Raw genomic sequence first — 26,654 nt, 5'->3', positions numbered from 1 at the left:
GGTGTGTGCTGAACAATGTTGTCGCCAATACGTCGGGAGGTGCAGCACCCATCCGTTTGAAGCTTCACGATGACATACGGAGCTGAACCCCGACCCTCAGAGGCTTTGATCAAGCTCCCATGTCCGGAATTCATGATTCGTAACATCAAAATATGGTGCCTCTGGGGTATCCGAATTGCACTGGGAATGTAATATTCCGGCCCTTTACTCCCGACTCCAGTCAATACACTCCAAAACCAGCTCGCACACCTCAGCTCAGCTCGCACACATTCCGAAACGTCGATGGAACGTTCTCATGACCGAAACCTTTTCTGAAAGGAACCGCACTGAGAGCACTTCTTTGAGATTTTAAGTGAGGTTAAGATGGATACCTGCTTCAAAAGCAGTGGATTGGAGTTTGAGTTTATGTTATCGATTCCTGTCCCCCCCCCCCCCCCGCAAAAAAAGAACTCTCCGTGAGCAGTGAAATATGTAAAAGATCTTAGATGTCCTTGGGTGGTCAAACTGAGACAAAAAGCAAATATGAAAACGTATGACATCACAAACTCCACTTCAGACGATGATGCGTCGACTCCCAAAACATACTCCTCGTCTCTCCTCCCTGCTCTGCACATCCCATGCTCACAACCTCTACATAAAACAACCAGTCACCAACCCCTCCCACACCACCCAGTCCTCACCACTCCATGCCCTCCTCCAGCCCAAGGTTCTTGATTGCTGAAGTTTTAAAAATCTGCCACTTGCGATCTTTGATGGCTGACAGGCCCAACGTTGAAGCCATCTCCGTCACGGACATTGCGCCAGTAATGTCCTGTTTGTTTGCGAACACCAGCAGGACGGCCTTCCTTAGTTCTTCTTCCTGCAAGCACACAAGGTTAGCGCAGCTGTGCACCGTTGCCCAGCACCCAGACATCATCACCGACCCAAAGGAAGAACTTCCACGATAGGACCAGACAGTTTTGAGCCTCAACCTTGAAGCAGGAGAGCGTTACGTTATGCTCGCTCTTTGCGGCCGACGATAGCCGTTGACATGTGACGTATGAATACGTGGGAATGTGAATTTTGATTGTGTGGGAACTGCAGCCTGCACGGAAACCACACCGATAGATCATACGGGTAACCGATAGATAGCTTGAAGGAATGGCCTGGAAGACCAGACCACTCGCTCGCTACCTTGCAGTTTTTGTTTTTATTTTTTTAATTCTGAAATGTGCATTTTGTTTAACGTGTGGGCAATAAGTCACCTGCTCTTTGCTGAAGAGCCCGTGGGATTTTTAATATCCACCAATTACAGCGAGAGAATGGAACACCCGGCTCGATGTCCATCAGAGGGGATGGCACACCCCTTCGAAACACCGACGTGACAGTTTACAAGGGGTCGGGAATCAAACGCGGACGAGGTGGCTCAAAAGCCCACCAGACGAGCACCAGGGAAGTGAGAGGGAGTGGATGGACACATGGGTCGTGGAATCGGTGTCAGCAGTGGGACAAAATAAATAAATAAATAAATAAATAAAAAGGAGTGAAATAAACACGAGTGGTTCGCTTAACATCAGGGTTTCAACAAGAAGTGCACTTAGTAGATCAACTCGGTGGAGCACACTCGCACCCTTGATCCCCTCTACATTCGGAAAAATGGTTCTTCCTGTTTCAATCTTTCACGGTTCGTCGTCTTCCACCTCAACGTCGAAAAAAAAAGATAAATAGTAATAAAAGTAAAAACGAGAAACTTTCCATCCGTGTTTGTACGTATTATCCAGGGCAACACGTCGCTAAAACACGACCGCGGTAGTTTGTCATCAGTGGAGTGATCTCTGTTCGAAGGACAGGTCCACAATCCTCCAAAGATATCTTTTGGAACGACCGAGCCCCGTGTTCAGCATAATGCTTGAAATCCGAGCGAATCGACGAAGAAAGAAAACTTTTAAAATGTGGAAGAGGGACAAGTCAGAGATGAAGGACAAAAGGCAGAGAAATGTGAACGTGCCAAACACCATGTGGCAAATGAATGCGATTTACATTTCTGTCCTTCGTTTGCATTCTTCAGAAACCACCAGTAGGAGACACACAGGATGTGTGGGATTCGGAGGGTGAGGAGACATTCGTGGAATTCAATTTTGCAGGGACGGTAAGATCGCCACACGGACGCGACGGTCACCGAAGCACTATCGAGGCGGTGGCAAGATCGGTTTTCCCAGCACGGAGTTGATAGCAACCGTGTTGCTTTGCTCACTGCGACGGAGGAGAGAAATCGAAGTCTCGGCCCCTACGTGGGAGTCGAGGTACCGCCGCGATGCGGGTTCACTGCCGCCCACACCCTTGGGGCGTAAGGCGAACGAACATGCCATCAGTCAAAACCGCAGGCGCACGTTGTGCCAAGAAGGCACGATTCTAAGAAGCACTCGTTCGCGTTCCGTAAACAATTCTCAGCATTATCAAATCCGTGCCGATTGGTGCAGTTTTCCCCTGGAATCACGTCGTCTGAGTTGCCATTGATAACATTTGGGGTAATTTATTGTCGTACTTCAGTTGGTGTTCAAGGTCTTGAGCAGGACATGGATGAAAGTGGGGTAAGAGATGCTCATCATACACCAGGATGATTAAAGAGAAAAGGAAAACACAAAACTCAAGACGATGTGGGAAAAAATTAAATAAATAAATAAATAAATAAATAAATAAATGACCACAACAACCCTAAACCTCACCTCAAATTAAAATCTCACCCTCAACCTCAACCGTCATCTCAATCCCAAACCTCAACTCAACTCCAACCCCAAATCAAAATCCCATTCCAACCTTCACCACAACCCGTGTACCTTGTTGATATATCCACCACCATACGGTAGTTTACATGTCCAAGCAGTTTTACGAGTCTTATATGGCTAGTTGAACAACAACAACAACAAATGACCTGAGGTCGATCACAAGACACTCAGCTGGGTGGAAACGATGGCCGACTTGAGTCTTTGGTGGCGACATGCTCCGATGGTGCAAACATTATCGGAAGAAAGGAGGTTGAGACGAGAAGCTCGTGTTGTGTTCCCCAAAAAGAAGGGGGTCTCGTTTGTGCCTGCCCGGGCAAAACGGTTTGGGAGGTCTGGTGCCCATGCATCACATGACGATGGCAATCCATCTGGCGAGGCCTTGGTGATTGGGCTCCATTTTGTGAATTTTTTTTTTCCCTCCCCACATTCTAACGAAGCGTTGCTGGCGGACAGCAACAAAACGAAACACACCAGGAGGGCACGTGTGCATTTCGATGGATGTTTTTGATTTAAAATGACGATAAAACAAGATGGAATGCGAGAAGAACAAAAAAAAAAAAAAAAAAAATCTAACATGGGGTAAGAAAGCTCGAGCTGATGAAAACCCGAACAACATGGAGACCGTTCTCATGGCCGAAGCCTTCGATTGATGCGGGGGAGTGTGCGGAGCCTTATCTTTAGTTTTGAAAAGCTCCACCGATGTCGCTTCAGTGAAACGTTTAGTCCGATTCAGGCCAAAGTCTCCCGGACAACTCAAAGCGACGAGCTCGGGCATCCTGCCAATGAAGATACCTCAGCACCAAGGTGACCACCTCGGTCCGGGCCAGAAAATCGCCGACGCCACCGGACGGAGGCAACATCGCCGGCACGGTTTATACGGGATCTCGTGCACGTGGTACCGTCACGTACCATTGTATTGCGGTGAGGTGCTTTGTTAAGAATAATAATGAGAATACAACAGGCATTTTTTTTAAGGCCATTTTCTCTGCTAGAGTGGGGGTTAGCCTTGCAGGCCCCATGACCACCTTCCCCATCATGGTGCCCTTTACCAGGCAATGCTTTCTGCCATAAGAAAGAAGAACAACATTTTTTAAATGGAGAGAAAGAATCCTCCCTCACAAGAGGAGAGAAAGGATATGGAGATGCAAAGAGAAAGGGATGGGGAGCAAACCCGAGGCCATCCGAGAACCACGAGGGGAGGAGGTACATAGGTGCTAATGGGGAAGGGAGGGCAGTGGGGTGGGGCTGCAGATGCTGAGTGAGGAGTGTCACAAGGAAATGGAAATGAAGAAAAACTGTCATTCACATCACTAAAGGTCGAATGACCCAAAGTCGACAATGACTATGAAGATGACACCGCCTGTTGTCACTCCAGAAAGCACGTCTGTGAATATTGGGGACCATTTGAGTTATAAATTTACATAAGGATGGATGTGGAAAAGTGGGGGGAGGTGGGGGGGGTGGCGTTGGGGATCACTGGTTTGGTAAGGGGGGTTAGTGCGGTTGAACGTACCTCGAGCATGGTGACCAGTTCGTTTTTGGAGATGCCAATGCGGTCACGATCACAGCTGTCCACCACATAGATCACGGCATCAGTGTTGGAATAGTAACATCGCCAGTAAGGCCTGGAGTGACAACACCACTACGCATCACTCATCGACACACAAACCACTCACCACCTCAACCACCAACACACAACGACCACGCCTCAAATCGCTAACACACGTAAACCAGTTACCACCTCAAACCACAACCACACGCCAACCAATTAACACCTGAAATCACAAACTCAAATCAACCACACCTCAACTACTCATCACCTCAAATCACCGCACGTCAACAACTCGACACCTCAAATCACCAACCCACGTTGCAATAAAAACGCAGAAAAACTCGAGAGTTCATCGAACATGGTACCTCGCACAGTTCACAGTTCACTTCAATTTCACTAGAATAATGATTTTAAGGATCTTAAAAAAAGGAAAAAAAAATTCCAAAAGTTTTGTGCTATTGAAGTCGTCCAGAAAGAGTCCTGAACAGCACCCTTGTATACGACTCCATTGAACATTTATTTGAATCGTAGTGCTGTCGGACCTCGTCATTCACGGGAGACAAGTTCATGAAAAATTCCTCGAATGGTGGGGCAGTTATTTATTTATTTATTGAAGAAATGTTTTTTTTTACCATGGTCTAAGCTCATGTAAGAGAAAGGTCAAAACAAATTAGGACAACAGAGCAAAGGGAACAGCAGGAGAAATGGGCAACACCAGCAGCAGGGTGGAGGGAAAAAGTCAATGGAAACAGGCAAACAAGGGATGCAGGTAACGACGAGGGGTCGGGGGAGAACGCAAAGGGTGGACAAGATGGATACGTAAATAAAATTGTGTTTGACCAGTTTGTGATTTTTATGAAGGTCTGAGGAGAGGGAAGAGGCTGCTGTCTGTCTGTCAGAAGGAGGAGAGATGTCACGACAGAGAGTGGAGTCGTCAGCAAAGAGATAAAGAGGATTTTCTGGAGAGTCAGCGATATCATTGATGAAGAGTAGGAATAATATGAGGCCGAGAACACTGCCTTGGGGTACTCCAGCCTTGACGCGGAGAGGAGATGAAAGGGTTCTGTTGAGAGCCACATGTTGACTACAAGAGTGGAGGCAGTCGGTAATCCAAGGGTGGAGTTGACCTTGGATTCCCTAGGCAGATTGGAGAGCAGGGCGGGATGCCAAACTGTATCAAAAGCTCGAGATATGTCCAGAGAGCCGGCCCCGATTTCATGTCTGATATTGAGGGCTCCATCCATTATTAGGAGAGGAGAAGCAGCATGTCCAAGGTCGAGTGATCAGGTCTGAATCCAAATTGATGATCTGAGATGAGGCCGTTCGAGAAAAGGAGTGATTTTATGACAGCTGTGATGATGGATTCCATGACCTTGCTGATGATTGAAAATAAGCTAATTGGTCTCGAGTTAAGGGGGATCCGTTTTTGCACCCTTTTTTGTGATGCTGTGATGTTGGCCGATTTCCAAGCAGACGGAAGATGACCGAGGACAAATGACAGGGTGAAAAGCACAGGAAGAGGAAGTGCAAGCGCAGGTTTTTAGGACACTTCAGCTGATGCCGTTCGGTCCAGTTGCTGAGTCTTGAGTCAAGGGTTGAAAGAACCTTCTCCACCTATTCAGGTGCAAAAGACACAGAATCCAGGTGCAGTTTGGTACGACTGGGAAGGATGGGTACAGAAAGAGAGGGGTTCGGGACACAAGATTTTGAAGCAAGCACAGAATTGAGGCATTCGGCCTTCTCACGAGTGAGCCGGCTGTGGTGCCATTTGAAGTGAGGGAAGGGATGGAAGGGGAGAATACACCAGGGACAGACTTGACGAGGCACCACCAGGTTTCAGAGGAGTGAGACAAATTTGAAAGGTCATTCTTGATATCACACAGATGGTGTTTTCTGGCTGTGCTGAGAGTAGACACACACTTGTTGCTGTCTTTGTGGAGTGACCTGAGGTTGCCTTCAGTTGGATTTGCCTTCCAGGAGAAGAATGCGGGTTGTTTTTAAGCAACTGCCTCGCCACAGGACTCGGAGTACCAAGAGCAGGAGGATGGGAAAGATAACTGAAGACGAGATGGGATGCATCTATGCATAAGCGAGATCAGGCTTCTGTGGAAGAAGTCCCAGGCTGAATTAATATTGGTGGAGCTGGATATCGGAGACGAGTCCTGAAGTGTGAAAAAAAACCCCCAAAAAAACCAAACAAACTGTGAATATGCGAAGCGAGAATGTAGAAGTACGTCACACTTTTGACCCGCAGATACGAGGTGTCCGCGAATGTCGAGGTCAGACAGTGCTGCAAAGCAGGAGGTTCTTGGAAGCATTTCAACAGATGATTTCTGTACTAATCTTGAAATACTGCGTAGAATTAAATGTATATAAAATAAACATTATGGAGTCATATAAATTAATTAATTCTGCTTTTACCGCTGTTGATGCACCCACAAACCTATTATTGATGCCCATTACGTCACCTCATTGAACACGTTACACATCCGTTCTTTGTGCCTGTTGTTTGTGTCCTTTATAACGTCCTTGAAAACATTAAGTTTCCTGTTTGGAACGATTATAAAAATGTGTTTGACTGCCAGACAGGCAGAATAAATTAATTATCTCACTCCTGTCTGCGCGTGCACGATGCGGCCAAATTCAGAGCCAAAGTGCGGTTAAACTTCAGGTTCGTTTTCCAATTTGTGTACAAAGTAAAACATTTAATTCAAATACGTTTTTCCTCGATCACAAATTGACATTTGTGGACAGACAGACAGACAGACAGTGAACCAATTGCTTAACCCCGCTTTACGCTTCACATGCGTGGGGTAATAACATCACGTGATCACCACCAAACAGCCAATAGGATGAGGGTTTGGAGATGAGACACACAGACGGCGGAGGAGAGGATGAGGAAAGGCAACAAGCAGTCATTCATAACACACGTCACACGACTCACCGTATACTGGTCTGCCCTCCAAGGTCCCACACTTGGAACCTGAGGTTCTGGTAGGTCACCGTCTCCACATTGAACCCGATAGCTGACAAGAGAGTTTAAAAGAGAGCTTGATGGTGATCGCTCCCGGCACATGCTGTGGGAACAGCTCATTCACACGTCCACAAACGGTTCTTTGTCACAACATCGGTTTGTAAGCACCTTGGGAGAAAACATCTGCATCCTCTCCAACACCGAGTGCAGCACACACTCGCGACACTCACTCGGTATGGAAATTAAGGTGCAGCACACACTCGCGATACTCACTCGGTATGGTGGTGACCACTTCACCAACTTGCAGTTGGTACAAGATGGTCGTTTTTCCTGCGCCGTCGAGTCCCAGGATGAGGATGCGCATTTCACGGGAGCCAAACAGGGTGCCAAAGATCTTGGATATCATCAAACCTGCACAGGGAACGTGGTCAGGAATCACATTCGACGTTTTCCTAAACTGACGGGACATCAAGATATCTGTATGTGCGGTGATCGAACAAAGCCACAGCAATGACTCATGGGTCAATGAAAGGATCAATTCAAGAGAAGGAATAACTCGTTCAAAAAAAGCGACAGGTAAGACTTCCAAGGTACTGCCGTTTATAATATATGGATCACTATACAATGCAGGTTGGATTGGCAGAACAATCATTCCTTACATCTCATTTACATGTCACCACGATGAGGGATTGTCTATGTGTCTGATTTTACACGAACCACATTTGCAAACTAAACTTTTAACAGCTACAGGGGCAGCCCGAGGGGTCGGGGTCAGGGCGAACAAGAGGGGGTAGCCTGAGGAGTCAGGGTCAGGGCGAACAGAGGGGGAGCCCGAGGAATCAGGGCGAAAAGAGGGGGAGCCCGAGGGGTCGGGGTCAGGGCGAACAGAGGGGGAGCTCGAAGGGTCGGGGTCAGGGCGAACAGAGGGGTTGCCTGAGGTGTCGGGGTCAGGGCGAACAGAGGGGTCAGAGCGCAAAGAGGGGGAGCCCAAGGAGTCAGGGTCAGGGCGAACAGAGGGGGAGTCCGAGGGGCCAGGGTAAAATAAAAACAGGAAGGCAAAGCTGTCACTGTGAAAGGTAAATTAAAATGGGAAGGGTGAGTGGTCAAAGTGAAAAACAAAAGGCTGAGGGTTGAAAACAAACAACAAAACCTGGGAAGGGAAAGAGTTTGTGAAAAAACACACGTGGGTGAGATGGTGGGAAATAGTGCAGAGGAAAAGAGGAACAAAAGGTACAATATGTGTGTGTGTCTGTCTGTCTGTCTGTCTGTGCATCTGTCTGTGTGTGTATCTGTCTGTGTGTGTGTGAGTGTGTGTGTGCGAAAGGGGTGAGGGGTGGGGCAGATTACACCGACAGTTAAAACACACAAACATTCTTGTCGATCCAGTTTGCTCACATTGCCTCCACATCAGGCTAAACAGAATATAAACTGGAAGGAATTAGGAGAGATTATGACACGTACAGGTGAAGGTATCAGTGTTGAAAATCTGCCAAGGGCTGAAAACGTTTAAAATATGTAGAAATAAATTTTAACAAGGACATGTTCAGCTGGTGAAGAAATTATAATCCGTTTGTGAACAGAAGACACTTTGACTTGCACCGAGCATTACCCACACCCACACACCACCTTTTAAACCTCAGAGCCCGAGGGGTCAGGGAGTCGAACAGAGGGGGAGCTTCATTCTGCTCCTTGTCCACACACGTCCACAAAGAGCATTACCCGATGGTCAGTTCCACACTTGACCATCAGACAGAAGTTTTAAACTTGATGTACTCAAGTTGATCGACGATACAAGCGGGAGGACAAGAGGTTAAGGCGAAAAAAGAGGGAGGTCATGAGGTTAAGGCGAAAAAAGAGGGAGGTCATGAGGTTAAGATTAATGGGTAATGACACGGTGACGGCTGAGAAGGACTACAACAGAGTCGTCAAACAAGCTGTCATGCTGATTAAAGACGTGACACAGTTGAACAGCAGTGGTGACATTACAACAGGTAGTGAACATAATGTGTGAACCTCATCAAACCGAAACTTCGATCAGTTTCCCCTTTCCTTGTAAAAATGGCCGAGGCTCGTGGAAGAGCTGGAGCAGAATCCATCACCATTTGGTTCAGTCTTGTCCTTTGCATATTTTTTTGGTGACGCCACCAAGGTAGTGAGTGATTGGTTGCATGGATTACGGACTTTCTCGAAGATAAGGTTGGGATGAATGAGGCGGATGGAAAAAAAGTGGGAGCCGGTTCGGGGGGGGGGGGAGATTGTTGGGGAAGATTTTAGAATTTTCACAATTTTACTCAAAAATAACCCCACAAGCTCCAATGGTGGGTCCATGACAGTTTATCATCACCCATCCACAAAGCGATGGGACATGTTATTGCATTGTGATCTGTCTGTGTGATCTGTCTCTCAGACCTTGCAACACATGGTTTCGACTAGCGCACCCGGGCGACCTTGGTCACATTTCCAGCTGGCTACTTGAACCTGTGGTCTGAGGTACCCCGCAGAGGCCTACAAGTCTCGACTAGCACGCCCGAGCAGTCTCAGGCATTCACGAAGTTGTACAATTCAACGACAAGTTTAATTGATACCTGAAAAGCGCTTTACATGCAAGCTTGCACGGCTAGGGTGTTTGTGCACACTTCCATGTGGTCGTTTGAAGGTGCTCACAAGTCACGGGGCACGGACACAGATTTGCACCTGAGCAACGAAACAGGACGACTACATTTTAGATGTTTTACAATCGCACGCACATGCACGGCTCGCTGTGCCGTTTGTCCGGGCCTTCACCGAACGCGATTCGAGCCCAGTCCGAGGACTGCGTCGTCCACTCGGATCCACATGCCACAACCAAAAGGTCTTTCCCGACAGCAGCCTAAGATTTCCTCGAAGACGAAACACAAAAGGGGAACTCGTGGGACAAAACATTGGCTTTATTCACAAGAAGACAAAATGAAATTGAACGCAGACAAGTCCCAATGCAGACGATCCAACTTGTGATATTCCCGACCAGTCTTGCACCACGGGTTTCGGTTCCGTTCCGTGGAAGGAAAGGCAGGCTGCTTTGGAAACGTGGTTCAGGGAATGCATTGGCGGCCGATACCTCGAGCTGGAAATTCAGCGAAACCACCACACACAGTGGTGACGCCTCATCGTCCCGAATTCCACTCGGTCTGCAATGACCTTTTGGACGTCAAATAAAAACGAGAGGTGTTCATCTCACCTTCTTGCTACCTTCCCTGGTGCATTGAACGATGAGACAACTACTCGCATTGACTTGCTCAAGACTACCTTATCCGAGAGAGAAGTCAGGCGAAGCTTTATGTCCCGGTGAGGAAATGCGAAGACCTTCCGAGGGTGCCAGGGTTTAGTGTGGCCGACGGGTCGAAGGAGTTGGTGATACGGAGCGAGTGCCTGAGCGATGAGATAAACCATGCGGCCATGACCGATCGTTATCGGCGCCGGCGCCTTCGAGCCGTGCGTAGGAACAGCACGCACACACCCCCTATCCAATCACAAACGTATTCAACCACAAGGTTACAAAAAGGTCTAATTGGTCTCCATACGAAAATGCTGTACCTGCTCAGTGCCTCCGCTTAATCAGACATAATGCCTTTCGTCAGAGCAAAAGTGATCTACCTGTGCATGCTGTTTTGCTCTTATGAAGGGCAAATGTTAGAAATATAAGAAACACCTTCTTCCACACTGCACTTACAGCTTCGTTACCACTCTGAGCAAGCCTGGTGTTAGCCTAACGGTTAGGGTGGCTGGTTTAAGATCTTACGCTCTTGAGTTTGAGACCCCGTCAGCAGTTGGATTAACACCAGGTGGGGGTTGATTCAGCCGGTCATCCTTCAGAGGTGAGCAAAATGAGTACCAGCGTGCTGGTAACAGGGGGCATTGCATCAAGCGGCACAGCCCGGCCCCAGAAAGTGATGCAGCCATCAGCCACAGGCTGCACACGATCGCCACTCCTCTCGGAAGTTTCCAGTTGGTAAAATCGATGATTGAACTTGTCAGACCGACACAGATCCACACGAACATTCACAAAGAATGCTCCATCAACTGGGATTTACAGACGTGGAATCCCAACATTGAATTGTGTGTTTATATCAAAGTACTCAACCCACCCCCACCCTCCACTGCGGTCCTCATCTCCCTCCTCCCATCCCCTTTCCAACACTCTCCTACCTTCTTACAATAACATATCGTGTTTGTTTGTACCACATCGATTTCCACTGGATTTTAACTCCTTCAACCCAACCTCCCACAAACGCAGTGGAGCACGGACCTTGGCAGCTCGGGCATGGACTGCATCATCTTCCAAACCTGATGCAGTAAAGAAATCAGATTAGTTAGAGAAGTCCTGCTCAAAAATGGGTGCAACAAGGGGATGCGCCCCACCTTGGAAGAACCAAAACAAAACAGAAATTTTAAACAATGGCTAGTTGAACAGGATAGAGCGATTAGGCTTGGAAAGGTGACAGTCAGCCAGAGCACGTCATTACCTACAATCTGTCCACAAATTTGACTTTTATGGGAGCCGTGTTCTAGACACTACATCAAACAAATGACACAAGTTGATATTGGAAGCATGGTACGTGAAGAGCCGGGAGGGTGGTCCTACTGGGGAGATGGTGGACATACCCACACAATACACACCTCTCATGCAAATGGTGAAAACTGGATGGTGCAAACGGCTGGATAAAGTGAGCAACAAACACCCAATCCCAAACACCACATCCACATGTGCACAACACCCAACGAGAACCCAACGCTCGCACAACCAACACCTCATCATGCCCAACATGGACATGAAAGCAGCAGTGTTCTTGCCCCAGAAACCAACTGGTGATAAATCTGGAGTAGATCGGGATGTCCTGTGTACAACCCAGAAACCTTGAACAGCTATCACCGAAAAACGACGTTACATTTACATAGACGCTTCAGGGAGATGTTCACAAACATTAACCTTTATAAACAGCTGCGTGTCACGGGTAGAAAAACACAATTGGCATGTCCGTGTGTGCTGGAAACGTTCCTCTACCTTATAGTAACTGTCGACTGTACATCCCGATCAGGACACGAACTGTACTGTCCAGCTCGGTAAGTGACTTAAGCACTCAAGCACTCCGACGGAACACCTGGCTTGGCAAACGATTACCAATTACCATCGATACGACGATGCACTCGGAAATGTCCAAATTAAACAAGTCAACACTTTTTTTTTTTGGAAACTGCTGATATTTTCAAATCTGGAGCTTACATCGATTTATCATCAAGAAATCATTGCGGCCTGTTCAAAATCAAAGCATGGTTGAGCAGGCCAAAAAACATGGCGGCTTCATAACCCAGCGAGGTTACCCAGGAAACGCCTTAAGACCCCATCGAGAGGGCGAGGTGGCCGAGGATCACATGATGAAGGAAATAATTGAATAAGGCCGTTAAATATCATCAAAAGGAGTGTTTTAATGAACCCAAAACAACCAATTTTCACTCTTGCGCTTCCTTGGAGTTTTCTTCATATGCATGCAAAGTTTCAGGCTGATAGGTTTCATGGTTTTGGAGCTATGGAGGACGCAAGCACGCACGCATGCACAGTCAAAAAGTATGCAGACACCCCTTCCATTTAGTGGATTCAGCTATTTCAGCCACACCCATTGCTGACAGGTGTGTACAAACAAGCACACAGCCATGCAATCTGCATAGACAAACATTGACAGTACAATGGGCCGTAATGAAGAGCTCAATGACTTTCAACGTGGCACCATCATCAGATGCCACCTTTCCAACAAGTCAGTTCATCAAATTTCTGCCCTGCTGGAGCTGCCACGGTCAACTGCAAGTGCTGTTATTGTGAAGTGGAAATGTCTTGGAGCAACAGCAGCTCAGCCGTGAAGTAGTAAGCCACACAAGCTCACAGAATGGGACCGCCGAGTGATGAAAAATTGTCTGTCATCAGTTGCAACACTCACGACCAAGTTCCAAACTCACTCTGGAAGCAACGTTGGCACGAGCATTGTTCGACGAGAGTTTCATGAAATGGGTTTCCATGGCCGAGCAGCCACACACAAGCCTCGGATCACCATGTGCAATGCCAAGTGTCGGCTGGAGTGGTGTGTGGGCCCGAATACATAGTGCCAACTGTAAAGTTTGGGGGAGGAGGAATAATGGTCTGGGGCTGTTTTCATGGTTTGGGTTCGGTCCCTTAGTTCCAGTGAAGGGAAATCTTAACGTTACAGCATACAATGACATTCTGGACTATTCTGTGCTTCCAACTTTGTGGAAGGCCCTTTCCCATTTCAGCGTGACAATGCCCCCGTGTGCAAAAAGAGGTTCATACAGAAATGGTTTGTTGAGATCAGTGTGGAAGAACTTGACTGGACTGCACAGAGTCCTGACCTCAACCCCAAACACCTCTGGGATGAATTGGAACGCCGACTGTGAGCCAGACCTAATCACCCAACATTGGTGCCCGACCTCACAATTGCTCTTGTGGTTGAATGGAAGCAAATCCCCACAGCAATGTTCCAACATCTTGTGGAAAGCCTTCCCAGAAGAGGGGAGGCTGTTCTAGCAGCAAAGGGGGAACCAACTCCATATTAATAACCATGATTTTGGAATGAGATGCTGGACAAGCAGGTGTCCACAGTGTGTGTGTGTGTGTGTGTGTGTGTGTGTGTGTGTGTGTGTGTGTGTGTGTGTGTGTGTGTGTGTGTGTGTGTGTGTGTGTGTGTGTGTGTGTTGGTGCGGGCCGGGGGGGGGGTCGGGTGAGAAGACCACATGTCCGTGTTTGACTTTTATGGAGACCACATGTCCGTGTTTGACAGGAACACACCGCTATGTCGATCCCCACCAGACTCCCCGGAATTGCAGGCCGTCGCACATGGATAATTCCGTGATGCGGCGGGTCGCTGACCCCACCGTGGACGCCAATAACTCAACTGCGTGACCTCGGGTCCTCCAGTCTATGGGTTACCTAATTAATCACGTGGTTTAATTACTGGGAAACACGCCTTGTACGAAGCGGATCACTTTACCGGATCGGATGCAACCGAGCGACACTGCCAAGGATGTATCGGCTCAAAGGAATGGATCGTCGGGAATAAAGTCCTGGCTAAGCTCGGATTCGGACCATGCCAGATCAATGGAAGAAAAGACAAAAACGAGCAGGGAACATTCCTAATGATAATTATTTATTTACAAGCAGGCGAGGAAAGATATGTGGCAAGCGAAGATTTATTGGGGTGTAATGCAGGGATAGGAAGAAGCATGGGGTGCGCCAATAATACAAGCAACTTACGAAAGCAGAAACAGAGCAGACTTGACACGAATTAATAACAATAATGATCTACAGATTTCCTTAACCAGACAGGCACCAGGACACACACACACACACACACACACACACACACACACACACACACACACACACACACACACACACACACACACACACACACACACACACACACACACACACTAACCAGACAGGCACCAGGACACACACACACACACACACACACACACACACACGGAGTTTTGCAGCCAGGGACCGAGAGGAGTTGAGGTTATGCTCTCAGTACCTGTGCGCCCGATGACACGACGCGCCACCAATACATTTCGGGGGGGGAGGGGAAATGCTCCGTGGTGCGGTACCAAACAGTAGTCACGTTGTCTCTGGCCCCAGCCGCATGCGCGGAGACTGTTCTGAAGGAGGAGCTTGAGTGGAGAAGGGGTGGAGTCCAGAGTGCGAGGGTGCAGTGGTGGGCAGGACCAGGTAGGTGGGTGGGGTCGACGTCGAGGTGTGGGCCGAGATGAGGAAGCAGAGTCGAGAAGCAGGAGATGGATCATCGAGGCGAGGCATGGGCAGAGACAAGAAGCAGGAGGCGGGAACAGGAACACACCGCGTGAAAACACACACACATGAGACGGAGGAACTTCTCCGTCTTTTATAGGGCCCGAAGCTCGGGGCGGAGGGGCCATGCCCCATCGCCTGAATTGGGCGCTCCGATTGGCCCCAACCCTTCACGTGGCCCGCCAGCTTGGGCCGGAAACCGCTTCACTCTGTTTCCGACAAGGCCATCCCCAACAGCGGGAACATTGCGCTCCGACTCCACAAGACGACACGAATCGCCCACACCGAAATCAGCACACGAAATCAAGCAAATCTTCATCGGGTCTGGACCGCTTGTCCTCGGGTGAACCGACCATGGACCCACGGTCTTCCGGAGAACCTCCCGGACCGACCACGTATCCTCCATCGGAGCCGCTTGCGGATTCCGGTGGTGTTCACTCTGAGATCTCGGGTCATCGTGGACCGCATGTCGTGTCAGGTGAAGGACGGTATGCTGTGGTAAACGAGACGAGGGGCAAGCAGGGCAGAGGGTACCGTGGATTGTCTTGCTGTCAAAAAAAACACCATCCATGCAGCCTCTTAAGAGGTATTTGTTCGCATGCCTTTCTAATGCAATCGGCAATTCTCCCCCAGCCTATTGGAAGCTCAAATCGACAGTCCAGCACCTAGCGCACGTCACTCGCCGCGCATGCCGGGTTTCGGGTTTACCCGGGAAGGAGACTCCGAGTGCAGCGGATCCTTCACGGCGGTGCGGCAGTTTTCCAACCTTACAGCGAAAGCGCACGTGACTGATTTATCCCAGGAAAGAAATGAAAAGAAAATGATTGAGCAACCCTAACTATTAAATCATCGCAACGCAGTCCCCGTTGTCCCACTAAACAAAAGGAAGGGAACTATCTACACGTATAATAATGGGATAACTGTCTTTGGACACCTATCCGGTGTATGCATGCGGTTCTGAGAACCGCAACAATATATATATATATATATATATATATATATATATATATATATATATATATATATATATATATATATATATATATATATATATATATATATATATATACATACACATCCAACCATTGGGACCATAATCTGTGCAGAGCGTTGGTGCTGCCGAAGCAGTCTCCTTGGTTAATGGAGACAATCATGGATGGGTCGCCACTTTGACACAGGATACCAGCAAGCTGACACTCATTTTGCCGACCTCGGAAGGATGAGAGGCAGAGTCAACCCCACCAGGTATTAATTCAACAGCTGAGTGGGATTTGAATTCAGGATCCTTGGGTCCCAAGCCCACCACCCTCACCATTAAGCCACACCAGGTGCGCACGCACGCACACGGTTGTATTGTCTGTTGGATTCGCTAGATATCCCTCATTGTCGGGTTTTCCGTGTGTGTGTGTGTGTGTGTGTGCGTGCGTGCGTGCGCGTGTGCAACGCGAGGCTCCACAGCACAAACAAGCAAACCGATTTCGATGAAACTTGGCGACAGGTGCCATATGTGCTGCAAGTGTGCGCGTTTGAGTTTCGTTGCTAAGCAGCGGCCGAAAAACCGCGTTCACCATTTTCAATACTTGCCCTACAGTTTTGAATGTGGAGAAACGAGACTTCGGAATTAAACACTTCGAGATATTTAGAATATTTTACTCGAGCCGACTTTTGATTTAGGTTTTATTTTTCAAATGGTAGTCCTTCAAAAATCGGGTGTCTATTTACCGTCATTTTTTCTAAGGAGTGCCAGTTGGCAAAATACGCAAGAGGAAAAATCTTGCCAGGCAGAGGAACAATTGTATGTGAACCAATACGTCTTGGCAATGAATCTTCGTCGGTGGATTGGTCAGAATGAAAAGCATCGTATCCAGCGCTTCGATCCAAGCGGATCCCTCGTCGCCTACCGGCTTGTCTGTCTGTCTGTCCATCAATCGAATCAGCCCCACTGGTAGTAAATGCATCGTATTGCCTACCATTGCAATCTTCTTGGCAAGCGGAGATGCAAGAAACAATTTTCAAAGGGGGTTTAGGGTGGGGGGGAAAGACCCCAATTCTCTCTCTGTAAATGTGTATCGTATCGTGCCACCCGGTGGTCGACAGAATTACAAATCACCTTTCCTGTATCACCAAGTTGACAATTCTGGCACCCAACAACCACACTCAAAATGTTGTCCATCCAGAGGCACTGCAGTAATCATTATTGTGAAGCATTGCCTTATTGCATCATATTATTGTCTGTTTGTTTCTTTTTGTATACCAAGTCGAGGCTCGTGTTGGAGCTAACACACAGAACATATAACAAGGCACGAGACAAGATGTGTGGGAGAGGGAAGGACAAAACAGTGGGGAACAGAGACATTAGGAGATATGTGTAAGGGAAAGAGATGGGGTGGAGAACACTGGGTAAACAAGATGGACATTACAGGGACTTTCAGGAAGGAAAGCAGGGAATTTGAAGGAGGTGGGTTTGGGGTGGATTAACGGGGGGTAGAAAAGATCGAGGATTTGGATGGGGGATGACAAGAGATGGTGGTGAACAGCTGTTTTGAAGACCTAGAGGGAAGAGTGGGGTTGAAGAGAGTGAGGGAGTTTGTTCCAAAGGTGGGGGGGGGAGGGGGGAGAGGAATAAAAGAGTGAAGGTGAGCAGTGATTCTTGATTTTGGTAGTTTTACCTGAAGGGGGTTACTGGCGGACCTTGAGCACCCTGCGGAAATATGAGGGTGACATACCTCAGACAGAGCAAAGGGGGTGAAGGGAGGGGGGGGGAACTGTGAGGCTGGAGAGGAGACGGTAGAAGACAGGGGTGCGGTGAGAAGGGAGATAATAATCCTAAAAGCCTTGGTATCTACAGCGTGATGCTGAGAAAGGTGTGATTTTATTTTAAATATTGTATTAATCGTTACATTATTATAATAATAATAATAATCAAAATAATAATAATTATTATTATGATAGTATTGCCTGCTAAATTATGTGATTAATTAATTAGAATTATACATATTACCCTTGGCTCTCTTTTTCTAAACTCCAAATTCCTTCTGCACAAGGTGCGGGTACCTCTGCTCATATACAGGTGGATGTATAAAACAAAACAACGGGACTCTTGGTGTCGGCAGTGAAGGCCCTCGTCTGCCTCCTCCTTCATTCAAAGTGAAATGGAAACTTGTTCGACATTATTGTTCAGCCATGGATTTGTAAAGTTATCCCAATTACCGCAGGAATGGAGTACATTTGACTCGATTCGGATTCCCTTCCAATGGGGGGGTATTCATTTTTTTTTTGAAGCGATGAACGTTGAAAGCCACGAACTCAACTTGCAGTCACAATCACTTTGCACACCTCGAATGTGGTGTGATGTGGTTTCTCTGGTTAGATCAGGCGATCACTGCCGAGCCAGCTCGAAACACCACCTCTTTATCTCACAATCCCAGATGCCTTTTTTTTTTTTTTTTTTTTTAACTCTGTGGGCCAAAATTGCAGCACGTGATGATGAGACCATCATCCAGTTCTCTGGTCTTCTCGTCGAGAGCGAGTGTCATGACCATAACCGATCGGAGTGTTCAATTTGCCACAGAAAGGACAAGGCGATGTCAGGAAAGAACAAAGATAGTGTGCGTTTCAGCACTCTCCGCGAGTCAGAGACGCCACTCTGTGGTTCAGAAAACGTATTGCAACCTCACAGATCCACCTAGTCCTGACAATTTATCCACAAGATTCCTTAGAGGATTTGTGTCACTTTGTGGTTAATCCATCTAACCCCAACAGTGTTCCTTTCATTCATTTGCATTCCAGCCAGCTTAATCCGACAACTCGGCTTTCACACAAAAGCAAAAAGCCATTTTAATGGAGTACTGGTGCCACCTGTCTGTCACACAGCGTGGCCACGGCACTTGGTCGAGCGCACAACTCCGCCAGGCTGAACACTTTACTCCTTGTATCCCACTGATTAGGCTGGATCTGGATTCGAACCTGAACCAAAATCGAATCGGCTTGTTCTTGTCACCCAACAAACTCATCCGCCACGTTTCGTCATGACTTGTCCATGACTTTTTGAGACATCATGATATCCATAGATATTGTTACTGGCCGGGGTCGGCCGCCAACCGGCCGCTCTGAACGGAGCCGCAAGTCGAGTCGGCCCGACCGATCGCCCGGAATATAGATCGCCGCCCGGATAACTCTGAGCAACGGGTCCTTGTACAAGAACCGAAATACGCCAATCGGCAGATCACGTGAGGTAGGGTCGATTGCCAATCTTCAATTTACCTAAATACCCACGTGATCCAACTACCGGGGTATTCCACCCTCGATGGAACTCGTACGGAACAAACCGCCAAGGCGAGCTTGTCCGTGCACGATTCCGAGCGGCGTAATCGCTGAGAACCGTCGGTCCAAATGTCCCCCTATTACGGCAAACCAACGGCTTTCCAACTCCAAACACACTAAATGTTCAGTCAATGAGGGAATGGACGCAACGAGCAGGTTTACATTCACACAAGGACAATTATTATAATGAAACACGTATGCAATTAAATAAGGCAAAACACAGATGCAATTAAATAAGGCAAAACACGAATGCAATTAAACAAGCAACAAAAGCACGACAAAAGAACTGCAACCGTCTACTTATTATGTACATTCAGTTACACTTAACAGCAGTTCCTACTTATGAGACGGGCCCACGGACACACACACACACACACACACGCGCGCACGCACGCGCGCACGCACGCACGCACGCACGCACGCACGCACGCACGCACGCACGCACACACACACACACACACACACACACACACACACACACACACACACACACACAAAACGGTGGCTGAGGCCTTTAATCACGAGCTCCAGCTCGGAGGACAGGTGAGCTGAAACTCAGAGCTTGACTCGAACCTTTCCACCTCGTGTGGTCTTCAACTTGTCCGGACCCGGGCTCCAGCAAGAGCGAGCTGGATCCAATCGCTGCGATCCTTCCCAAGCTCCCGCGAATCCTCCCGCGCTTCTCAACACGTGCCGGTGAGACGAGACACCGATCCTTCCTGTCGATCGTCGCTTCCCCGAGGATCCAACTACAAGAAGAGGCCGATGCGTCGCACCAAGCCGGGAAACAAAATGGAGAACAAAAAGCTCCACGAACCAAGAAGAAGAGGAAGGAGAGGAAGAAGCCTCCACTCGCAGCTCGAGCTGAACAACTGGCTCAAGTTCCTTCCAAAACAAAGCAGCAGCCGAAGCTCACTGAGCCAGCCGAAGCAAAAATCTTCCGAAGGCCTCAAGCCAAGCAAGCCAAGCATGACCCGATAGCCTGCTGAACGACTGCTCTCTCCGAAGCAAAAAGCTTACTCCTCCCACGGGACTCAGCACACGGGACTCCCACGAACTCAGCCCCACCACGGGACTCCCACACAAACTCTGCCACGGGACTCCCACAAACTCAGCCCAACCACAGGACTCCCACGGGACTCTTTTCGAACAAAGAAAAGATGTCCTCTTTATCCTTTGCACCCCCTCCCCCGCACCCGGCGTGACTCATGCCCTCGTGATCCACCCCCCCCCCCCCCCCCGCTCAACCACGGGTGGGAGGGAGTTGTTGACGTCACCGCAGGGTTCTTCTCCCTCTTCGCAGAAGAGGGGGAGGGATGTCTCCATTGTTCGCTCCCCAACTATTAAATCGATCCGCAGCGCATCGAATCGATTTCAAAACATTTAAACAATGGAAGGTGAGCTATCTGGGGAACATGCACTTATCGACATAGCTGACTAAAGGAACCTGTATGTTGAGTGCAATTGAATTCCAAATTCGTAACACTACCCCCTCCCCTTTTTACAGACTCATCCCGAGTCGTCAAATTTTCGTGTGACCAGCATGTGTAAGTTTTCCCCGAGTATGTTCTACCTTCGGATCCCTGAGTGCGACATTTCTTGAAACGTGTCCCAAAAATAAATAACCTAATGCGCTGCGTAACTAACGAAACAAACTCTCACAGACTCATTCGGACAACTTAACTAAAATTGCCGGCACTAAAACAAACATGCAAGGCGGGGGTTCACCTATTTACAATTTTAACTTATCTATTACATTACACTAACCATGGCCCAGGACTTGTGATCTGTGAAAGGGGAAAGGGGAAAGGCAAAAGTCATTGCAAAGTCTTTGGTGCAGGGGAATGGATGGAGATGGTCGCAAAACAAATGGACATGATGGATGCACGGGCTGCTTGCAGGACAGTCCATGCAAAACTGGATGTTCCTGGCGCACATGGTAATGGATGGACACAGGGGCAAACACAACAAGGGCTAGCAGGCACGGGGTCATGGCAGACGCAGGCAAACGAGGCATGGCAAGGCAAGTCCATGCAGAACAGGCGGCTGCAGCACTACAGGCCGACAGGTGAAGCTGGCCGGCCTCTGGTGTGTTTCCATCAGGTTTGAAGGGAGTGCGGTGGTGCCGGCCGCTTTGAAGGCGGGCTCAGACCGAGCCTACTGTCTCCCCCCCACTCCATCACCTTTGCCTGTCTCTGTCCAGACCCGCTCCCTTAATTTGTCACAAAAACAACAAAATTTAGCCCCTCTTTATTTTTATTATTGTTATTTCCCTTTTACAATCGTCTCCCTAACCCCCTTTATAGTCATTGTCCGGCTAACCTATCCTGTCAACCGAGCCTACTCCCAACCCCTACGTTCCCTCTCTAGAGGGGAATAATGGAGAGCGAGCGTTCTGTCTTGAGGCCCAATTAAGCCTCAGAATGGCCACCTCAGAGTTCAGCGATTCACCAAGGTGAGTCCAGCGGCCTACAACGAGCGAAGGGATGGATGGTGCAAAGGGGTACATCTCCTATCTACCCTAACATTCATTAACCTGAAACTACCCCAGGGCTTTCCAAAAACCCCTCACACTTTTAAAACTATCGGTTCCAAAAAAAACATGATTCCCATCGCCTGTGTTGGTGTCCATTATAAATTTGGGACTTGCCCTCAAATTTTCATACGTGCCCTCGCACAATTTCCTGGCTGGGCAGCGTGGCTCAACTGGCAGGAACTCCCCCTCTGCCGAACTCTAACCATGGCACCCCCAGGCCCGCAGGCTGCCTCCGAGCCTAGCTGCTCCCTACAACGTGGGGGGTTGCCCTCTCTGGCATTGCCCCCGTCCGATGCCCACGTGGCGTGTTTATGCCCTGGGTCCCTTTCCGAGGGTCGCCTGTGCCCACTACACTGCCCCCTTGGCATTCTGGCGCTACCGGTCCCGTTTCCGACGGATCGCCCGTGCCCACTCCACTATCCTGGCCCCTTTTGGGCCCTTGGCCTACTCTGACCAACTAGTCCGGTGCCCGGGGTGCCCACTGAACAAATACTCACCTTTCCACAGCCACGCTCCCAGCCGGTCCATTAACTCTTGCATCCCTCCAAACGGGTTTCTAGCCTTCTCTCGACACCAACAACAAAGCGACCTCCTGTTAGTAAATTTGAATAACCCACAAGCTAACATTAAACTGACCCCGGGGTAACTTGGGTGGGAATCCCTCCTCCCCCCAACCAGTCATTCGCACCATGCATACCACATTCGCTCCACTCGCACACTTGGGCTCACTGTGCTACACTCATTTCTCACACACTTTCTATTTTGCAACTCACACCAACACTCCACACTGCCATCCTTCGAACTAAATCCCCTGACTAACTTGTGCTCCCTCGTCATCCTTAAAACTCATGCACGTTCCATTTACTCTACGTAGCTAAGCTACGTCTCCACTACACATTCCCAGTCTGTCCGTGTCTCCAAAAATTCCCTTTCCTAAATCTAAACTAAAATCCCTCTAACTAATCCATTCCACGGGCTCCATGAGGTACAACCCATGTCCCCATGAAGCCGGTCTCACGAACTCCAACCCATCCTCCTAACTAGTACTTCCTGTGCCCCCATACAAGGGGGTCTTCCACCCCTTGCCTGGGAATCCTGTTCACCCGAATCGAGGCTTGCTTTTCTCAACTCTTTTTTTTTTTTTTTTGTCATAATGCGCACCACCAGCGCGGCAGTTCACAGCCGCGCTCTTTTTCTGTGATGTCATGGCAGCTGCTTGCGCCCCGTGCACCTCGTCCCTCTTGGACGGTACCATCCGGCAGGAATTCCCTTCTGCCGGATTCCAAACACACGTGCAGCCATGACGTCACTCTGCGCATCTCAAAGCAAGCCCTGCGTTTTGAGGGGTTACCCACGCGAACACATGTGCTCTGCTCGTCGGAGCTTTACAAACACGCTCGCGTGGAGAACCCATCCGGTCCAAATTTCGAATCCAGCCGAGCTTCTGTCCGTCTGCGGGATCGGCTAACATCCACCGCTGGCGTTTCCGGACCGGGTTTCACCTGCGCAGCCACGCACGTGGCGGCCTTGTGCGTAGCACAGCATGGACCCCACGCTCGCTGCTTTGCAAACCCGGCACGGTGCTCAAAATAGCTGCGGCCGCTATTCGGCTCTTGTCCTTCATCTGGTCCTGTCATCGTCGCCGTTCAACGCACACACTCCTGCGTGCCACGACGCTCACACACTCCACCATGGCACTCGGACACGGGGATGCGGTTGCGTTCTCCCGCATACCGACTGTCATCTCCCTCACACACGCTGTCTCTCTCACACATCACCTTTCACTCACACACACCATACTACTCACACACGCGGTTCCTGTCACACGCGGTGTTTCATCCACACATGGTGCTTAATCCACACCATGCGTGCTGGAAAGCACGCATTTTGGCACACTCGCAAACACACATTTCGACACCACACACACCGGAACAGCCACGCTGGGAATTTGCACCACCTCAAGGGGTCCCGGGGTTTCCATAACCCCCAAGCTCCGTGTGCACCCATTCACAGCACTCACCCCCTTTACCTCGCAAGGCTCGACCGGACTCTCCTCATCGCGATCCGCCTCAAGGGGGCACAGTCCCTCACCTCGTTCCTGAAGGAGGCTATCTGGCTGCTTGCACCGGGTCACAACACATTCCCTGAGCTGTATGGTCATTTCATCCTGAGCCATATATTCTAACATTTCCAAATCCATTCCTAATCCCTCCTGCCCCTGCTCGCCTTGGCTGAACATTTTACGTGCTGGGAATAAAATTTATAACGCTCGTAATTTGGGGACACGGGGGGGGGGGGAGGTTTGCTCCGTGTACCCCTGATTCGACCCCGTGAATTTTGCTACGGAGTCGGAGGGGGCCGAATCGCACTCCTGACAACCAATTGTTACTGGCCGGGGTCGCCCGCCAACCGACCGCTCTGAACGGAGCCGCAAATCGAGTCGGCCCAACCGATGGCCCGGAATTTAGATCACCGCCCGGATAACTCCGAGCGACGGGTCCTTGTACAAGAAGCGAAATACGCCAATCGGCAGATCACGTGGGGTAGGGTCGATTGCCAATCTTCAATTTACCTAAATACCCACGTGATCCAACTACCGGGGTATTCCACCCTCGACGGAACTTGTACGGAACAAACCGCCGAGGCGAGCTTGTCCGTGCGCGATTCCGAGCGGCGTAATTGCCGAGAACCGTCGGTCCAAATGTCCCCCTATTACGGAAAACCAACGGCTTTATGACTCCCAACACGAAATGTTCAGTCAATGAGGGAATGGACGCAATGAGCAGGTTTACATTCACACAAGGACATTTATTATAATGAAACACGTATGCAATTAAACAAGGCAAAACACGTATGCAATTATACAAGCAACAAAAGCATGACAAAAGAACTACAACCGTCTACTTATTATGTACAGTCATTTACACTTAACAGCAGTTCCTACTTATTAGACGGACACACGTACACACACACACACACACACACACACACACACACACACACACACACACACACACACACACACACACACACACACACACACACACACACACACACACACACACACGAAACAGTGGCTGAGGCCTTTAATCAGAAGCTCCAGCTCGGAGGACAGGTAAGCTGAAACTCAGAGCTTGACTCAAACTTTTCCACCTCGTGTGGTCTTCAACTTGTCCGGACCCGGGCTCCAGCGAGAGCGAGCTGGGTCCAATCGCCGCGATCCTTCCCGAGCTCCCGCGAATCCTCCCGCACTTCTCAACACGTGCCGGTGAGACGAGGCGCCGATCGTCGCTTCCCCGAGGATCCAACTCCAAGAAGAGGCCGATGCGTCGCACCAAGCCGGGAAACAAAATGGAGAACAAAAAAGCTCCACGAACCAAGAAGAAGAGGAAGGAGAGGAAGAAGAGGAAGAAGCCTCCACTCGCAGCTCGAGCCGAACAACTGGCTCAAGTTCCTTCCAAAAAGCAGCAGCCGAAGCTCACTGAGCCAGCCGAAGCAAAAAGCTTCCGAAGGCCTCAAGCCAAGCAAGTCATGCAGGACCCGATGGCCTGCTGAATGACTGCTCTCTCTCCGAAGCAAAAAGCTTACTCCTCCTACGGGACTCAGTACACGAACTCTGCACACGGGACTCTTCACGAACTCAGCCCCACCACGGGACTCCCGCGAACTCAGCCCCACCACGGGACTCCCGCGAACTCAGCCCCACCACGGGACTCCCGCGAACTCAGCCCCACCACGGGACTCCCGCGAACTCAGCCCCACCACGGGACTCCCGCGAACTCAGCCCCACCACGGGACTCCCGCGAACTCAGCCCCACCACGGGACTCCCGCGAACTCAGCCCCACCACGGGACTCCCGCGAACTCAGCCCCACCACGGGACTCCCGCGAACTAGTCTTCAATTCGTCGAGTCTACGGACACTGCCCTGGAGAGCCAGTTGATCGCCTTCGCTCGCTACGAGAGAAAGGGAAAGATGAAGGAAGAGTTCTTGTTCTGCAATACCCTACCAACCACGACAGATATCAAAGGTATTGTGGACTTTTTTTTTTTTTTTTTTTGAAGCTAATGGACTCGGTTGGCAGAATTTCAAGCATATTTGTACTGATGGTGCCCCAGCAATGGTCGGCGTCAGAGGAGGGTTCGTCATGCTTGTGAAGAACGAATGGCCCCATGTGACGTCCTCCCACTGTTCGCTACACCGATACGCTCTTGCGTCAAAGACTCTTCCGTCTCGTTTGCTGGAAGTCATGGACGTCGCGGTCAAAGTGATCAACTTCATTCGTGCGAAGGCCAAAAAAATCATTGGCTCGTCCAACTCCTGGCCAACGAAATGGGAGCGGAACATGTTGGACTTCTGTTCCACACCAAAGTCCGTTGGCTATCGAGGGGGAAAAGCCTCTCTCGGCTGTATGAACTCCGGGTTGAGGTGGAAATCTTCCTGCGAGACAATGAAAACAACCTCCATATCCACTTCGACAATGAAGAGTTCGTCATGATGCTCGCCTACCTGGCCGATATATTCGGCCGACTCAACGAAATGAAATGAACCAGTCCTTGCGAGGCCGTGATGTGACAGTCAATGACGTTCAAGACAAGCTTGTCGGACTGTCTGCTAGAATGGAAGTCTGGCAGGCACGAATCAAGGCCGGGT

The 26,654-nt window shown here is 49.4% G+C and overlaps 1 protein-coding gene across 2 annotated transcripts in view; it reads right to left on the bottom strand.

Annotated features, from left to right (window-relative positions):
- ARL1 (ARF like GTPase 1) overlaps nucleotides 1-26,654 on the bottom strand; it is a 57,038-nt gene that overhangs the window by 2,019 nt on the left and 28,365 nt on the right. The window contains exons 1-5 of one of the 2 annotated variants that reach the window (XM_085886816.1): nucleotides 10,577-10,598; nucleotides 7,565-7,702; nucleotides 7,262-7,343; nucleotides 4,279-4,390; nucleotides 681-859 (exon numbers count right to left, since the gene is read on the bottom strand). In XM_085886816.1, coding sequence (XP_085742942.1) covers nucleotides 681-859; nucleotides 4,279-4,390; nucleotides 7,262-7,343; nucleotides 7,565-7,697 — 506 coding nt within the window. In that variant the 5' untranslated portion in view covers nucleotides 7,698-7,702; nucleotides 10,577-10,598. Of the gene's footprint in view, nucleotides 1-680; nucleotides 860-4,278; nucleotides 4,391-7,261; nucleotides 7,344-7,564; nucleotides 7,703-10,576; nucleotides 10,599-26,654 lie in introns of those variants that run through there. The other variant, XM_085886815.1, reaches the window with a different exon arrangement.

This window comes from Eptatretus burgeri, chromosome 6 (genome assembly GCF_056783735.1).
Source record: "Eptatretus burgeri isolate ZD-2024b chromosome 6, Ebu_testis_v1, whole genome shotgun sequence".
Classification (NCBI taxonomy): domain Eukaryota; kingdom Metazoa; phylum Chordata; class Myxini; order Myxiniformes; family Myxinidae; genus Eptatretus; species Eptatretus burgeri.
Note: the sequence above shows the minus strand (reverse complement) of the source record. Positions and strands in the feature narration are given on the sequence as shown.